The 17,246-nt window shown below is 36.9% G+C and overlaps 1 protein-coding gene across 2 annotated transcripts in view; it reads left to right on the top strand.

Annotated features, from left to right (window-relative positions):
- The window catches only part of fkbp10a (FKBP prolyl isomerase 10a), a 400,035-nt gene that overhangs the window by 206,327 nt on the left and 176,462 nt on the right, over window positions 1–17,246 (top strand). For both annotated transcript variants that reach the window (XM_079878975.1, XM_079878976.1), the window contains exon 3: window positions 15,379–15,568. In XM_079878975.1, the coding sequence (XP_079735101.1) occupies window positions 15,379–15,568 (190 nt within the window). The remainder of the gene's footprint in view (window positions 1–15,378; window positions 15,569–17,246) is intronic.

Raw genomic sequence — 17,246 nt, 5'->3', positions numbered from 1 at the left:
ACTGATTTCTTATGCTTCTTACTTGAAGTCACTGACACAGAGGAAATGCTATCATCAGGATTTTGATTCCGGCAGGCTGCACATTTTTGAACTCTCACCACTATTCTGGCCGTAGGGGTGGTCTAGTGGTAATAAAAATAATAATAAAAAATAAAAAAATTCCTTTTAGTAACTACTGTCGTTCTGTTCCATCTACAATTTACAGTAGCTTTGAAGTACAGCTGTTGCGATTGGAATGTGATGATCCTGTTCTGTTAGTACTGGTGTATCGGCCACCTCACCTAGTGAAAGATTTTATAAATGAATTTACTGCTTTTGTGGGTGAATGTGTAACTAATTATAACAATATGCGTCTGCTAGGGGACTTTAATATCCATGTGTGTTGTCAGTCAAAAAGTCAAAAAGGAGTTTTTAAACATCATTGATTCATTTAACATGGTTCAGTGGGTGAAAGATCCTACGCATACTCATGGACATATTTTGGACCTGGTTCTTTCCTTTTCAGGTGAAATTACACATTTCCTATGAAATTCTCAGAAACTGTTTTAGTGCTTTTCATAAAGCTATGAAATCTGCTAAGTCTTAAGTATTTTTCTAATTTAATTGCAAAAAATCATCATAGTTCTAAAGCCTTACTTTCTGTGTTAAATTCTGCTCTAAATCCTCCTGTAAATGTGATTTCAAATCCCTCAGTATCATTATGTGAAGGTTTCTTAAGGTTTATCTGTGATAAGATCACCTCTCTAAGATCTCAGTTACACCCATCTGCTAATGTTCCACCTGAACTGTGTTGTTCTTCAGCCATATGGAGTGTTTTTGACCCAGTTTCTCTTCTGTCGCTCAGAGAAATTATTGACCATTTGTAAACCTTCCTTCGGCTGTCATGATGTTCTTTCTCCCTGTATTTTGAAACAAATTTTTGATTCGGTTTGACCATGTCTTTTCTGAATAAATGCTTGTACTCAGGGACTATCCTTGATAGCCTAAAACAAGCTATTGTTTCACCTCTTCTCAAAGAAACCTTCACTTGATGATAAGGATTTTAATAATTTTCGACCTATCTCGACACTTCCTTTTATTACCAAAGCATTGGAGAAAACTGTTCTTGTTCAACTCCAGTCTTTTCTTAGCTCAAATCAATTTTTTTAAATTTTCCAGTCTGGCTTTAAGCCTCTGCACAGCACCGGGTCAGCTTTATTACGGGTTTTTAACGATATACTGTTAGCGACTGTCTCTGGTGACTCTGTGATCCTAATACTGTTAGACCTAACCTCGGCTTTTGATACAGTTGATCATAAAATTCTCTTATCCCAAATAGAATGTTTTGTGGGCATCCAGGGAACTGTCCTCAGTTGGTTTAAATCATATTTAACCAATAGAAGTTTCTCTGTTAGACTGGGTAATTTTTCTTCATCGCCTGCTCAACTCTCCTGTGCAGTGCCGCAGGGTTCAATTCTCACACCGATTCTTTTTTCCCTGTATTTACTTCCTCTGGGCTCCATTTTCAGAAAAGCATTGGGGTATCATTTCACTGCTATAAATACCCAAATTTATTTACCTCTGAAACAAAACAAACATTCTTCTCTGCAAACTCTTTTTACATGCCTAGATGAAATGAAAATGTGGTTTTATCAAAAAGTCTTATTTCTGAATGAATCTAAAACCAAGGTTATAGTCTTTGGCCCCCATGGAAATTTTAAGAGCAGTAACATTGACCTGGATTACCTTGCTCCCTTTACTTCATCCTGCATTAAGAACTTAGGTGTTTTCTGGGATCAGAACCTCAAATTTGAAAAACCCATGCCCAAAAATCCAAAATCCATGCGCTCATTACATTTCAGTTGGATTATTGCAACTCTCTTTACTATGGCATGTCCAAACACTCTATTGCTCATCTCCAAATGCCGCTGCAAAGTTCCTCAAAAGAAAACGTAAATTTGATCACGTTTCTACGATTTTGAAATCACTGCATTGGCTACCTGTGCATTTTAGAATTGAGTTTAAAATTATTCTCTTTTTTTTTTTTTTTTAATCCTTAAATAATCTGGTACCGAGCTATTTGTCAAGCTACTCTGTCCACACAATCCCACACGAAATCTGAGGTATGGTGATAAGAGACTTTTATCTGTCCCCAGATCACGATTAAAGCATAGAGGAGATATAGCCTTTGCTATTGCCGGCCCTAGGCTGTGGAACAGCCTTCCGGTTTACATCGGCACAGTCTTCAACTGTTTTTAAATATTCTCTTAAAACCTACTTTTTTTCTTTAGCTTTTAATTCATTGTGAGCTTCTGTCATGAATGTGTGATTTTGCCTTTGTCTTTTTACCTTGTGTTTTGTCCAGCACTTTGGTCAGCCATGTTTGCTGTTTTTAAATGTGCTATATTAATAAAAACAAACTTGATTTACTTCTAGATCACACTGTATTGCTTACTCAGCATTTTCTGCAAACTGTTTCAGCCACTTGTTGACTGCATTAATGAATATTTCACATGAGGAGGCTCTTGGTTTAAACCATGTATGCTGGTCCTTTGCATAATCTTCATAAGACATAAATTCCTCAATAGCATGATTCAACTGAAAAAAATCATTATGCAAATCTTTGTATTCAGTTTCTAATTTAGTTTGAACAGTGTCAACATGTGCAGCATCTATAAGTTGTTCAATTTCCTCAGATTTACTTGTGAGCTGAGCTAGTGTAACAGTGTTGTCTCTGCATTGTGTTGTGTTTAACTCATGATAGACACCAATTGATGCTTTATGATGGATTTTTATTCTGTTGACAACATAGAACAGCGGTGATCAGATTCACGAATCACCCTTGTGCATATTTGCAGCCATTCACTCTCTCAGCTGTCGCAAATCTAAATTAACTCTCGTTTACATAAACTACATAATAAACAGTTATAAATCAACAAATTTGAAACTCATGGTCTGTACCTGTTGACAACATAGAACAGCAGTGATCAGATTCACGAATCACCCTCGTGCATATTCTGTAATGGAGGTGAACATTAAACTTGATATTATAATACATATAACAGTTGCACGAACCCAAATCATATAACATACTTCTAAATACACGTATAACTCAGTATTAACCCATTAAATGGTTATGCAATTACTACAATATATTTTACTCATGGAGCACTCACTCACCGCAGCCATTCACTCTCTCGGCTGGCGCGAATCTAAATTACCCTACCGGAACCAGATCATCATACTACCAGATCTGGGCGGAGAGTGCAATTAAAGGGGCCATACATGAAAATAAATGTAGCAAGTGGAAGCACATATTTGACCAGTTACACTAGTTTAGCTTTCCTTGATTGCACAAGTCTTTGCAACTTTTCTTCCTTTGCTTTCTCAGTAATTTTTACTGGTCTTTTAGTACTTGTGCAATCCTCAGTTTTCTTCATAATATTGTTACTTATTTAACCTCCAGCATTGGTTAAATGCTGTCATTGTCCTTATATTATTTCATTGTCCTTATATTATTTCATTGTCCTTCTATTATTTACATGTAGATAATCTTGAACCTCTGAGGTAATTCTAGAACACCCTTGTCAAACGCAATTCAAACTGGCATACACTTCAAGATCCATTGTTCCATAAAAACATCCATATATATTCTTGTCAAACACGTCCTTATCCATCTGGAGTTATTTTTCTTTACTAATGTGAGTGCACAGTCCCCCGTTTAAGAGTTCTTAAAAACTCTCACAAAAATACAAATTTAGACACTTAAAAGTTCATTCTTGTAACTTGTGTAAGTTACAGGCACATAGCAAGTTCATTCTTGTAACGTGTGTTAGTTACAGGCACAGCAAGTTCATTCTTGTAATTTGTGTAAGTTACAGGCACATAGCAAGTTCATTCTTGTAACGTGTGATAGTTACAGGCACATAGCATGATCTGTGTTGTTCATCTGTAATTGCATGCTGACACAGAAACAACCATGCAATTAGGGTCCTTGAAATCCTTACGAGTAATAGTCTTTTCTGGTTTGAACTGTTATTTCCTTGTGCTGGACGTGAGTCATTTGTTGGTTGACACACTTGATACTAACAGGTTTCCGAACCATGAAAAGGTTTTTATCTTCAGTCATCTGGTGTAATTTTGTTGAAAGATCAAGAATGTCTTGTATTTTGTTCAAGTTCTCTGATGGATGACTGAAGTTCTCGTAGATGAGTCTCTGCGTTGTGTATTTTTTCTTTTTCTTTTGGGATAGTTCGTTCAGCAGTGGGTCTAGTTGTCTTCTTGAGGTTGTGGCTTCATATGCAGGTGAGACGGTCGTTGCATATGGATCTCGGAAACAGCCATCAAGTGGTATCTGCACAGAGGAAGAAAGAAAACAAAAGACGACAGAGCAGTATTTGTTCAAACACTAGGGTTGTAGCAGTATTTGTTTAAATACGGGTTGTATCGTTTTCAGAGTCTGCTGTTATTGTTTCATTCTTTCCCTATTTCTTAATTGATTTGACACCTATGGACCAGTGAGGTAGGGATAAACTACTGAGGGGGGGAAACCTATGAGGAGATCTTCACCACATGGCTGACCCCCGAGGCCTGTTGCACTTCGGTTCTTCCGTGGGCTCCGCACTGGTCTGTGTGTCCTACTCTGTCCCTGTTGTGTGCACACCGTACAGTGTGAGAAAATTGGCACATTTCCATTCTCCAGTGAAACATCAGTCATAATAGACATCATAATAGAGGATGGGGGTCTAAATGGAATATTTCTGTGGTATAACATTTAAGGCTGAGTCTACTTCACTTTCCTTTTATTCTATTAAACAAAAATCAGTCTTTCGTCTTTGTTGTTGTTTCTGGGGAAATTAACCTGTTAACCGTTGCCAGTGCGCCCGAGCACTGAAGCATTTTTTTTTTTTTTTTAGTTCAAAGTTACTATCAGATTTAATGTTATACCTTGACAAACTATACATCATTAAAAAGATATAAGACTCAAGTTTCAGTATTTGACCACTATTGTATTCTGAGAAACTTATAGCGACAGTTATTTCTTAATTTGTGTCAGGAGTTCTGAAATGAAAAACTAAGGCAATACCTTTAATATGAATTATGAGCGTCAGCCCCTTTCATTCATAAAAAAACTCTGTGCTGTCGTCATGACAGCGCTTGACAAAACAACGTCCCTCAGGGCTTTTAGCTCAAAAATGTGCAGATTTGGAGAAATATTGATAGATTCTCATAGGTTTACATCATTTTTCTATAGACAAGAATAATATTTATTGAATTTATACCCAAATGCGTCGATGTAATCATTATGAGCGCTGTATACGCTGATTTACTGTGTTTTCAATACATACCAACAGCCTGAGGGCGCCCTATGCACAATAATAGTCCATATATGGAACATGAAGAAGAGCCATGATCATGTGACATTCCAGGAAGCCACGAACACACACAAAGCTATCAGAGATCGCATTAATATGCAGATAAAGATGTTTTGAAGACAATAAACATGATTGCAATGATATTTGAGTTACCTGTGTTTTTCAGGCCGTGCCAGGTATTTTCATAATAATAGATTATATTTATAATGTAATGCTAATCTATATAGACTATCATTGTGCAGAATACTATAAAATAATATATTTTCTGTCAGATTTTTTTATCTGAAGCCAAATTAGATCACAGAAGATTATTTAAAACACTCGACTTGCGTTATAAAGTAAGTTTGGAGCACAAACATGGTTTTAATCTCATAAATTGTTGTGTATTGATGGTGTGCTAAGCTAACATGCTAGCTAGCCCTGGGTGCACCTGCCACATAGCCGTTATTCTTTTATGATTTTTTTCTAAATAGGAATGCTTACTGAAATGTTTCTTTATTCAAGAAGGGCATTTGATACAGTTTCAAATGTAAGTGAGAACTTTGATAAAAGAAATTAGGGATTGAAACTCTATGAATAGCCTGTGAATAGCCAGTCATTAGTAACTAAAATGCAGACAAAAGAAATGCATATTTAGAGCCATAACCAGGCTGGAGAGGTGTGAATGTGTGCATGGGGAGACTGACACTGAATGGGGCTCGTTTGCACCACAAAACAATAGAGACAAAAGACTACTCAAAAGATGACTAAACATCAGTAGCATTTTAGAGTCAAATCAAAAAAAAGTCATGACATGATCTTGAAAAACATTTAACTAAATACAGAGTTGTAGACTTATCATCTTCATATTTTAAATATAATATGGTCAGACATATGGCTTTAGCTGCAGTGCATTTCTAGATTGCTACAGTGCCAACTTCAATTATATTTTCATGAAAATGTTTCATAAAAATAAATTTATAATAACTTTACAAAACTTTGAAGCTATTTATAACTATTTTTTTCATTATGACAATAATTAATTCTACATTTACAATAAACTCCCAGGTGTCAGCTTTCAAATGAGATCATACTTGTGTTTTTAGTGCAAAGGGATCATGAACTGTATCTGTTTCAGTTTGGGTATGTCATTTCTGGGGATTTTTCAAAAGTGGGTTTGCAGCTTAACAGGTTAAGCACTCACAGCCTAAATGGTTAACACCGTATCAAGTTGCCCCACGAGTTTAACGAGGAGGGGAGGGGCTGCTTCAGAATAGCAAGCAGGCTGAGCAGAAGCTTAGTAACCTTGTTAACTTTTTTAAAGTTCTTTTTGCTTTTCCTACACTCATTCATCCAATGGCCAGGTTTACCACAGTAATTACAGCTGCCCTCTCTCTTAGGACGTTTGCGTTTCTGTTCATTCTCTGTGTGTTGACCTTAAAGGATGCTGCTGCAATTTTTACTCTTGCCTTGACATCAGAGTCTCTTTCCCAAGTAGCTAACCTGTCCAAGTTGTTTTGCAGGGTTCTACTGGACCATGTTAATTCTAAGTAAGGCAATGCATTTTTATGTTCTGACAAAAGACCCTGAAACCATGCATTATCATCTAGCACCTTCTCTGAAGTGTCAGCAATTCCGTTGTAAGCTGCAGCGGTCTGGCAAAATCTTTCTGTGTACTCACAAACAGTTTCACCCTTCTTCTGTAAACAACTAGTGAGCTTCGACCAGCCCACGTTCGGTCCAACAATGTTTGTTAACACTCTCAGAACTTCCTCTCTCAATTCATCTTTACTGGCCTGTTGCAGTTCAGAATTGTTTACAGCACTTTCAAAATCATTGAATTCTGACTCAGTCAAGATCTGTGATACCAGCTGGGTGACTTCAGCTAGAGACATATCGTAGAGCCGCATCTTTTTGGACAACTCTCTCCTAAACTCAGAAAAATTTCTTTGCACTGATGGCAAACTTTCAGCAATTCTCTCAATATCTTTAGGACCTAAAGCTGTGTTGACTGCTTGTATGGGGGTTACAGATGGAACTGGATTAACCCCTTTTCTCCTATTCTGAGCCTTTTGTCTTGCTCCACACACTTCAACTGCATTTACATCTTTCATCACTGCATTGACATTGTCCTTTATTCTATCAAAATACTGTAAATCAGGATAGCTTTCATCTGACTGTTGGTTTTCTGAGTCACATTTGGTTGAGGCCTTGAGGCCTCTCAAGTTTTCTTGAGAGAGAACACTTGAGTGTGCAATTGTTTGTTCTGTTCTTTTAACTTAGCAATACACTGAGCTTGTTCTTGTGCAATGGATAAGCTAAATTCTCTGTGACAACAGATAATGGCTTTCACATTGTTCTTGCGAATACTTGCTCCTAGTATCTTTTTACAATCTTCAATTGACCATACTTTTTCTGGGTGAATGCCAAATTTCTTTGTTAAATTCAATCTGACTTCCTCAGTCACGATTGAGTCCATGCATTCTCCTAACAAAGACTTAAACTCATTGTCTGTCCATAAAGGGGTAGCTAATCCGTTGTGGGAATCAGCCGCATTCCTTCTAACCATTTTGTGACTTCCTTTGTTACTTCACAATCACAAAACACTAAAACTTCTCTCTACTGTTTTACAAACAGAGGGTACAATCTTATTAGCACATGACGCTAATCTTCTCTAGCTTACAGAGGATAGATCTTCTCTAGCAAGAGGATACACACAAATATTAACATGTACTGCTAATCTTCCCTGCCTGGCATAGGATATCTTTCATCTCTAAAAGCAAACTTTAGAGGCTTATCTTTAGTTAACCAAACTCTACAGCTGTTTGTTAACTACTTCTCTGAACGGCGCAGAGGAAAACAATTTTGTACTGGTCTGCAATGGTTCTTTGAATGGAGTGAAACTCACCAAGTCTTTCGTTTGTAGAGAAAGATTCCGTCTGGAAAAATTCAGTCTTTGAGATCTTTTTGGAGCTTGAAGTTTTCAATCTGGATTCAGAAGATTCAGTCTGGAACTTAGTCAGATCTTTGTTGGGCTTGAAGTTTCAAGATTCAGATCTTTGAGCTTGAAGTTCTTTGTTGAGTTTCCTTTTTCTCCATTCGGGTCGCGGCACCATCTGTTGGAAAGTTTTCTTTCATCGAAGCAAGACCAGGAGACGTTGTGATAAGCAGAAGTGATTTATTGGGATCTTCGCTGTGTGTCGTCTGTAGTGTTCTTCCAAGTCTAACTCATAATACAGTATTCATTGTAATTATACTTTTCAAAGAGGGGAGGGATTACATAGAGGTGGAGACTCTGAATAAAGCATGTAAATGAGTATACAGGTTAAGGAACCCGCCCCAGACTCCAGCGTGTTACCAGTCTCAATCCAATCAGCATAACCATTCAAACGCATATGTACTAATCCAATCAGCCTAACGATTCAACGTCTGGACTGTGGCTCTGGCTCCAAGAGCCATTAAAGACAATAGGTTAGCGTCTCCGTGATCTGACTCATTTAACTTACACAGGAAAAACAGGTCTGGCAGGAACCTCTTGCTGTAAACTCAATAATCACTTTCTCAGTTTATATACTATTGTAGTGGAAACCTAACTTAAACATTTAATAAATTTGTAATACAACAGCACATTGCAACTAATTTCTGTCAACTCGCTCCGTGTCCAATAAAAACAATTCACGTAGGCCTATTCCATTTTCTTAATGAAAAGTCTTTCTTTAATCCAGACGCATTAATAAATCAAACAAATAAAATAAAAATATTATCTTAAATCCTAAATATCACGGATGTGGTAAAGAAAACTGTGAGACTCCACTTTATTTCCTATAAAGGATGCACAACCGCATCACTTACTGTCGCAATTCTTAAAGGGCCAGCGTACAATTTTAACATAACATATTTCAATGTAAATATAGAGAATATTAGTCTAAATTGTACACACAAATAAAGAAAGCCATTTACATTGTGATGCTCTGTGGTTCTTTAATACCTTTTTCCTGAGCAGTATGGTCTGCGTTATCGAGCCCAAGCTCGTTTTTTCAAAATGTACAATTAATTTATTGATTGCACTATAAAAAAATAAGAAAGAGGTGATAAAATAACAAACACGTAAAACAACAACATCAAAACAATAAAAAATCTCAAATCAAAAGGGACACATAATAGTTACTCCACCTCCCCAGAAAACCACAACACAAGTTTCACACATCAGGCCTGTTGTAGCCTATGCCGCAGTGGCAGTGTTGGCCTGCTTCACTACCTCTGCAGGAGGCTCGTATCTGAAGCAGGGTTCAATCCGTTCATGAACGTTCATTGCGTCTGTCACGTGACAAATGAACGAAAGACTCGGAAGGTACAGTAATTATTTATGTTCCCTGTAAATTATTTTTGACTGCATTATAATGATTTCTTAATTCAGAATATGATAAAGACTGCGTAGGTGGATGTGTTCGGGGAATTTGGCTTTTAACCCCCTGAGGTCAGCTATCGCGCCGGCGCGATAGGCTCGTTTTTTTCCTTATCAGTGAAAACAAATAAATAATATAAAATATTACTTTTTATCTTATATGCTTGTGTTATACATCAATCGATCCTGTTAAGTGTGTATTATTTTTGTGTATACTCACAATAAAAACAAAGTGTTGTGCTTTTCGCCAAATAAGGAAAAATAAACATGATGCGAGTTCTGCCTTCTCTCTGTCAGTGTAGTCCATTCTGAAACGCGTCCGAAAATGAACCATAACTCAGCGAATACTCAGTCAAACATACATACAGACACACAGGCATGAAGCTTGAATTCTCTTCTTTTAAATGAAGTAATTTATATAAAAAAACAAATATTCTCATCTTGTGAAATCTGCATCAAAAGAGAGCGATTCCAGTCGAGCTAATTAGAGCTCATTCAGATGTAATGTGACCCCGCCCACGGAGAGCGCGCGCTATTCAAACGCAAATGTCTGAGGCAATCCACGCAAACTGTGAACGCCCCCATATCAGCTCGAGAAAACACATCAGATCATTGTACTTGTTTACACAGTCTCGCAGCACTGTGAGGAATAATAATATAATGGAAAATTTACCTCAGAAGTACGAGGAGCAACAGATCCGAGGCTATGGAATAATGTAGTAAGTTTTTTTTTCATTCTCAAGTGCGGCGCGTATCTGTGCATGAATGAATGAATGAACGGCAGAGATGCCGCTGTTTACCACAACTGGCAAAATTTGAATCGTTTCTGTCTGTGAATAGCAAACTGTATTGCTATAGGCTACTGAGTAAAAATCGAGTGAAATATGTTGAAATAAAATGTATTTGTATAAGCAACGTATTAAACTGCAAATTAACATTTATATTTCTTATAATAAAAACGAAAGTTACTATGTTACAGACATATGAAAGACAACATTTCATTGATTAGTTTTGGATAGATTATACATTTTTACTGTAAAATATCTGCCACCTCAAATAAGCTTTTGTTTGCCAATTTTTGCTCATATGTTAAATATAGTATGTTTTGTCAAAAATAATCAAATAATATGTTATAGTGTTTATTCCAATGTAGCCTAGGCTATATTCAAGTAATGAATCCTTAACTTTGAAATATGTATGATAAAATGTATACTTTAGTTTTTACAAAGAAAGATTACACTTGAATTGTTGTTGTAATTGTAACCTTTTTAATAAAAAAAAAAAAAAATACAAGGTAGATGTAAACAAACTAATAAAAGGTAAATATAAGCCTTTTCTTTAAAATAATTTTTTATTGTGTTTTATTAGTGACAAATTTGGGGAGAGGATAAATATTCCAAAACTGAAAATACAGTATGAGAATTAACTGCACAATTACTAGACATGTTTTCCTTTTGATATTATAGGCCAATTTGCAAGCACAATTTGTGGAAAAATAAAAAAACACGAGATGCTTCCAACTGTTGCTCTTGCATTCTTTCTTGTGACACACCTGAATGAATGGCTCATTAAGTATGTGGGCCCCATTGTCTCCAGGTGCGAACCACTAAATATGCATGATCGTTGACGCCCACTCCGCATATTGCCTTTCCAGACAGAAAGTGTTTTGCAAAATTTAAATCAATGCATTGTGTTATGTGAATGATTAGGCAGGATAATTTTCACATCATTTTGAAGAAAAAACTCTAGGCGATGACATCCATTAGTCAAAAGTCTTATTGACACATATTTAGAATGTGTTTTATGGCCTTATTTCAGAAACTTTAGTTTTTAGTTTTTTCAATAACCATGCATAAACATTATTCTCTCAAAAATACAAACATGTACATGCATGGTGCTCACATATGATGGTAGCCCTGTTTGTGCTATATAGAGTGAATTTACACCTTTGCCATTAATATGTTTATAAGCAACTGAAAAAAGCAAAAATGTCAGGGCATGTCAGAACATCTCAAGGACCCCAAAAACACCTTAGACCCCAGAGGGTTAAAAGTATAACATTTAAAGCCACTTAAATGAACGAAATGACTTGAAAAAAGATTTGTTCATTTTAATGAACGAGATCGAACAAGCGAGTCAGTAAAATGATCTGAACTTCCCATCACTCACAGGGTGCCATCAAGTGACAGTCTGTTCCTGGTGTCAGTCTTCTTTAGGCCAATAACTGAAAAGGTTCGCTCAGCATCCGCATTTGAGTGTGGCAGGCTCAATACAATCTGGGCAACCTTTGATCATTTGGGGAATTAAAATGCCACTTGCCTGATTTGCCAAAACGTAATTTGTACCATGAGCCTATTTTTATTGAGCAATTTAGCTAGCCCACATAACGCACGTCAGACAACGTTCGCAACTATAGTTGAAGTCTGTACTCTCGGCACACAGACTGATTAGGCAAGGCTACGTCTGTAGTGAAAGGCACACCATTTTATTATCTGCTTACCTTGATTGTCATCCAAACTTTCAAACGCGCATCAGTGGGCTCCGACTCCGAACCTATGCTCTGAACTCTCTCTGAACTTTTCACACGCAACTGACGTATCAGGTGCAAGATTTTCAGCGAATCAACAATCAGAGAATACTGCAGTGAGAACGTTGTAGGCAGATGTTACAGCTGTGGGCCTTAAACTCCTCTCCTGTCATTAATACGCTGTGGTCTAATCATCAACAGAAAATTAACGGATTGAGAGGGGAGAAAAATGGATTTTGCCGTGACATTTCTTGCGTGTGTGTGAGAGCGTGAGATTGATGCTGAAAGCGTGAGTGTCACGCCAGATGCGTGAGAGTTGGCAACCCTGTACTTTGCTGGCCAAAAACTTTTTTTTTTTCATAAATCAGGGTTTATACTAAGTAAACAAGGACTGACATTTTTAAAATTAGGGTTGGGTTACGCGCGCACACTGATGTTTTATAGAGTCTCACTCCAGCCAAAGTCCCATAGTTGGCAACCCTGAAAGTATAGCCTGTCACAAATGGCTGAGTTTTCCAAAAGACTTCCCAAGAAACAAGCAGTGTCATACATGCTGCTACATGTTGTTTACTTGACTACAACTTGCTTAACCCTCTGAGGTCTGAGCTGTTTTCTGGGCCTGGAGGTGTTCTGACATGCTCTGACATTTGTGCTTATTTCTGTTACTTGTGACATTTTCATGGCTAAAGTCTGATTACACTGTATTCAGCACAAACTCTGCTACAATAATATATCAGCAGCATGTATATAAAAGTTAGTAGTTTTGAGATAATAACATTTATGCGTGGTTTGTGAAAAAACAAAAAAAAATTGTCACTGAAATAAGCTCATGAAACCCATTCTGATTATTTCTTCATAAGACTTTTGAAAATTGTATCACGTAGCCCAGAATATTTGCTTCAAAACTATGTGAAAATCACCCTGACTGCTCATTCAGAGAAGACAATATATTGATTTAAAAATTTTACGACGTGTTTTGTGTGAGAAAGCTCTATGCAAGAGGCGTGGACATCTCATTATTATGTAAGCTTTTCTCACCTGAGAAAGACAAAAGACACTCCCTAATGGCCCTATTAGGAGCTATCAGGCCCTGCCATTCTGAGCAACCTTGCACAAAGAATGAGGAGATTTAAAAAAGAATGGCTTTTTGATTGTTTTTAATGTATTTACAACACAACATAATGACAAAAAAAAACACATTATTTAACACACTGAAGTAAAGACAGAGACTTGAACTGTCACACACCTTTGTGCCATTCCTGAAACATAGTAGGCTACATACCTTTCATTTCCATGGTGTTTTTTCACTTTAGCATGTTCATGTATGGAGACTTATGTGAATGTTGAAGTCAGCAGGACTTATCAGTGGCATCTTGTTCCTCTAAAAACAACAACAACAACAACAACAAAACAGCTGTGAACATGCTGATATCAAGAGAAACTATGCTGCACAATTTGGGGGATATATTTTAGATTTTTCAGGTTAAAATAGCTTTTTAAAATGTACAGAATACACACACACACACATATATATATTAGCCTACTTTTACCATGCTGTGTTTTATTAGAATATAAAAACATCCTCGTGTTGAACACGTAGGTTATACAAGCACTGAAAGGTTGCCTATCATTCTAGTTCACATTTCACATTTCATGTTTCTGTCTACATGTACATATATGACATTAGGCTTAGTTCATGTTTTTACTCCAAATCATTTCATAACATACATTTTAATCTGGCACGACCAGTTTAACATGTCTTACCTTAAAAATCTTCTCATCTTTAAATCGCGTTCTTCTGAGGTAAATCCGAGGTAAATTCAAGGTAAACAGCACAGCACAGCACAGCTTACAGTTGTCCAAACCCGATGAAAGCAGAGAAGAGTAAGTTACGAAGTCTCTGCTTCTTTGTTTTGAGGTGATGAGGGCGTTTACAGGTCTGCGTTTCTCCGCATGGATCATTTGCATGTCAATCGCTCGTGCGCGCGTGGGTGTGGTCACATTATAGTTAATGAGGACGCGTTTGAGAAACTGTACATGCCGCTGCTTTCGTATGGATTACTTAAAAATAGAATATTTGTTTTTTATATAATTTACATACTTTAAAAATAGAGATTCCAAGCGTTGTATAGACATGCGTTTCAAGTCTGTGTGACAAACATTCGCTGAGTTACAGGTCATTTTCTGTCGCGTTTCAGAATGAGTTTCACATTGAGAGAGACGGCAGAACGCGCATCGTTTATTTTCTTTGTTTTACGAAAAACAAAACATTTTGTTTTTATTATGAGTGTACACAAATAAAAGAAGACATTTAACAGTTTTGAATGATGTACAATACAAGTATGTAAAATCAAAATCAACAGAGTAATTTGCACTGATATAAAAAAAAACGAGCAGATCACGCCGGCGTGATTGCCGACCTCAGGGGGTTAACATTGCTTTTCTGGCTGTTTGTACAGACACTTACATTTTGCTTTTCACAGTACTAGTAGTGATTCCAGCTTACCAATAGCTCTATATAAACCGTCGGAACCCTCTTTTGTCCTTGTTGCAATTATATTTAAACTGAAACCGTTGATTAACTTGCATTGTCGCACACGAGTCTCTCTTGCACACACATACAGAGCAATGTAATGCAATGTTATTTTATAGACAGTGTCAGCATTCTCCAGCCCCCTGCCCCCAGGTCCATTCGACTCCATTCAAGTTTTTAGGGCTGGAGTTGTAATGATCTTTTCGGTGGAAACTTGCCAACAGAGAACTAAGAATGACCTGGAATCTACACCCAAAGCATGTCTTTGGAAAATTTGCAGACTTCCTGGGGTGTCTTGCACTGGGTGAATTTTATTTTATCATAGTGTAATGGTGGATTTTAAATATTTTTTTAAACCCCCAGTGTGGTCATACTTTTTAATTATGTTCTAATAATGAGCACTTAATTCTACTAATTGATGCACTTGATTCTAATTTTAGGCCCTTGATGTAGTAAGTTAGTAGGGTGTAACATTTTCCACAAAACAAGTGGGCATGTTTTGGGTGGGTTAAGTTTTCACACTCTCTCTATGTTCTGTTATCCCATCTACCTGTAGCTCAACACTGGTGTTTCTCTCTAGGTTCAGTTATCCCACCTGATGCAACATTGGTGTTTGATGTGCTTTTGTTGGATTTGTGGAATAAAGAAGACAAAGTTCAAATTCGTATGCTTCACAGACCGCAGAAGTGCACGAGGACAGTGATGCCCACTGACTTTGTCCGTTATCATTACAATGGATCTTTGTTAGTGGGAAACGTGTTTGAGTCCAGGTGGGCCAAAATAACAAATGTGACTTTTTGGGGAAAAAATGATGGAGAACAATGATAGCTATTGCAGTATGTGCATAAAATACTTTGTCTGAATTGCATAGCATTAGATACAAAATATCAAACCAAGTGGCATCTACAAACAAGCAAGCAAATGATGCCAGATCTTTTTTCACAGGTGTTGTTTATTACATTAACAAAAACATTTTCCTTTTGTCTTTATTTTAAATTTAGTTAATTTTAACAAAGTTCGGGAGAAGGATTTTCAGGTAATCTATCAGCACAGTAGGAAGCCTATAAACAGTCAACTCCCACCTCCGTTCCTCAACAGTTTTCCGTCATTTGACCCCTTCTGCAGCAAAAGCACCCACAAAATTGTGGAGATGTTGTCTGAAGAAATATGCTGGATTTTTTCCAATAATTATGCAGTTCCATATAGACAGGGTCAATTTTCACAAAATCAGAACCCTGAAGGCATTTTGTGATTATTTACATTGTATAACATTTCTAGGGGTATTAAGAGGTGCTGAATCCAAATCTGCTGTATATGAAGCTCAGAAATGTCCCAAAATGCCTCAAAATTGAGAAATTCAAAATGGCCACCACCTCCAGGCTGAAATCTATTTTTCAGTATATCTTTTAACTAAACAAGGTACAAACATAAAATAAATGTGCTTTTGTAAGTTTTCCCACATGGGCAATGCAATGCCATATTCAGATTTGAGAAGTAATGTGAAGAAACAGCTTAGATATTGCAAAAATAGTTGTTTTTAACTATGAATAATTACTCCGGTATTATTATAATTATTACTATTATTGTTGATATTATCAGGCTACATTTACTTACTTTGTATTATTTTTTTTTTAGTTCAAATGTACAAACAAATACAAAAAGTTACAAACTTGTATTAACCCCCTGAGGTCGACGGTATCGCCGGCGATACCAGCTCGCTTTTTTTTATCAGTGTAAAAGAAACTCATAAATACTCTGTTGACTTTGATTTTCCATAGGAGTTTCATACATCAATCGATTCTGTTAAATGTGTATTATTTTTGTGTATACTCACAATAAAAACAAAGTGTTGTGCTTTTTGCCAAATAAAGAAAAATAAACACAAAGCGAGTTCTGCCTTCTCTCTGTCAGTGTAGTCCATTCTGAAACGCGTCCGAAAATGAACTGTAGCTCAGCGAATACTCAGTCAAACAGGCATACAGACACACAGGCATGAAGCTTGAATTCTCTTCTTTTAAATGAAGTAATTTATATAAAAAACAAATATTCTCATCTTGTGAAATCTGTATTAAAAGAGAGCGATTCCAGTCGACCTAATTACAGCTGATTCAGATGTAATGTGACTCCGCCCACGGAGAGCGTGCGCTATTCAAACGCAAATGGCTGAGGCAATCCGCGCAATCCTGTGAACGCCCCCATCAGCTCGAGAAAACACACAAGTTTATTCAGATCATTACTTGTTTACACCGTCTTGCAGCGCTGTGAGGAATAATAATAATGGAAAATGTCCCTCAGAAGTGTGGGTATATCGAGGAGCGAGCTGAGGAATACTAGTAAGTTTTTTTTCCTTGTCACGTGAATTTCTTCACGTGGGTTTCTGTTTATGAATGAATGAACGGCAGAGATGCGTGCTGTTTACCACAGCTGGCAAAGACAGTTTAAATTTAA

This window comes from Squalius cephalus (genome assembly GCF_949319135.1).
Source record: "Squalius cephalus genome assembly, chromosome: 8".
Classification (NCBI taxonomy): Eukaryota; Metazoa; Chordata; class Actinopteri; order Cypriniformes; family Leuciscidae; genus Squalius; species Squalius cephalus.
The sequence above is the reverse complement of the archived record's forward strand: the minus strand, read 5'-3'. Positions and strand labels throughout refer to the sequence as shown.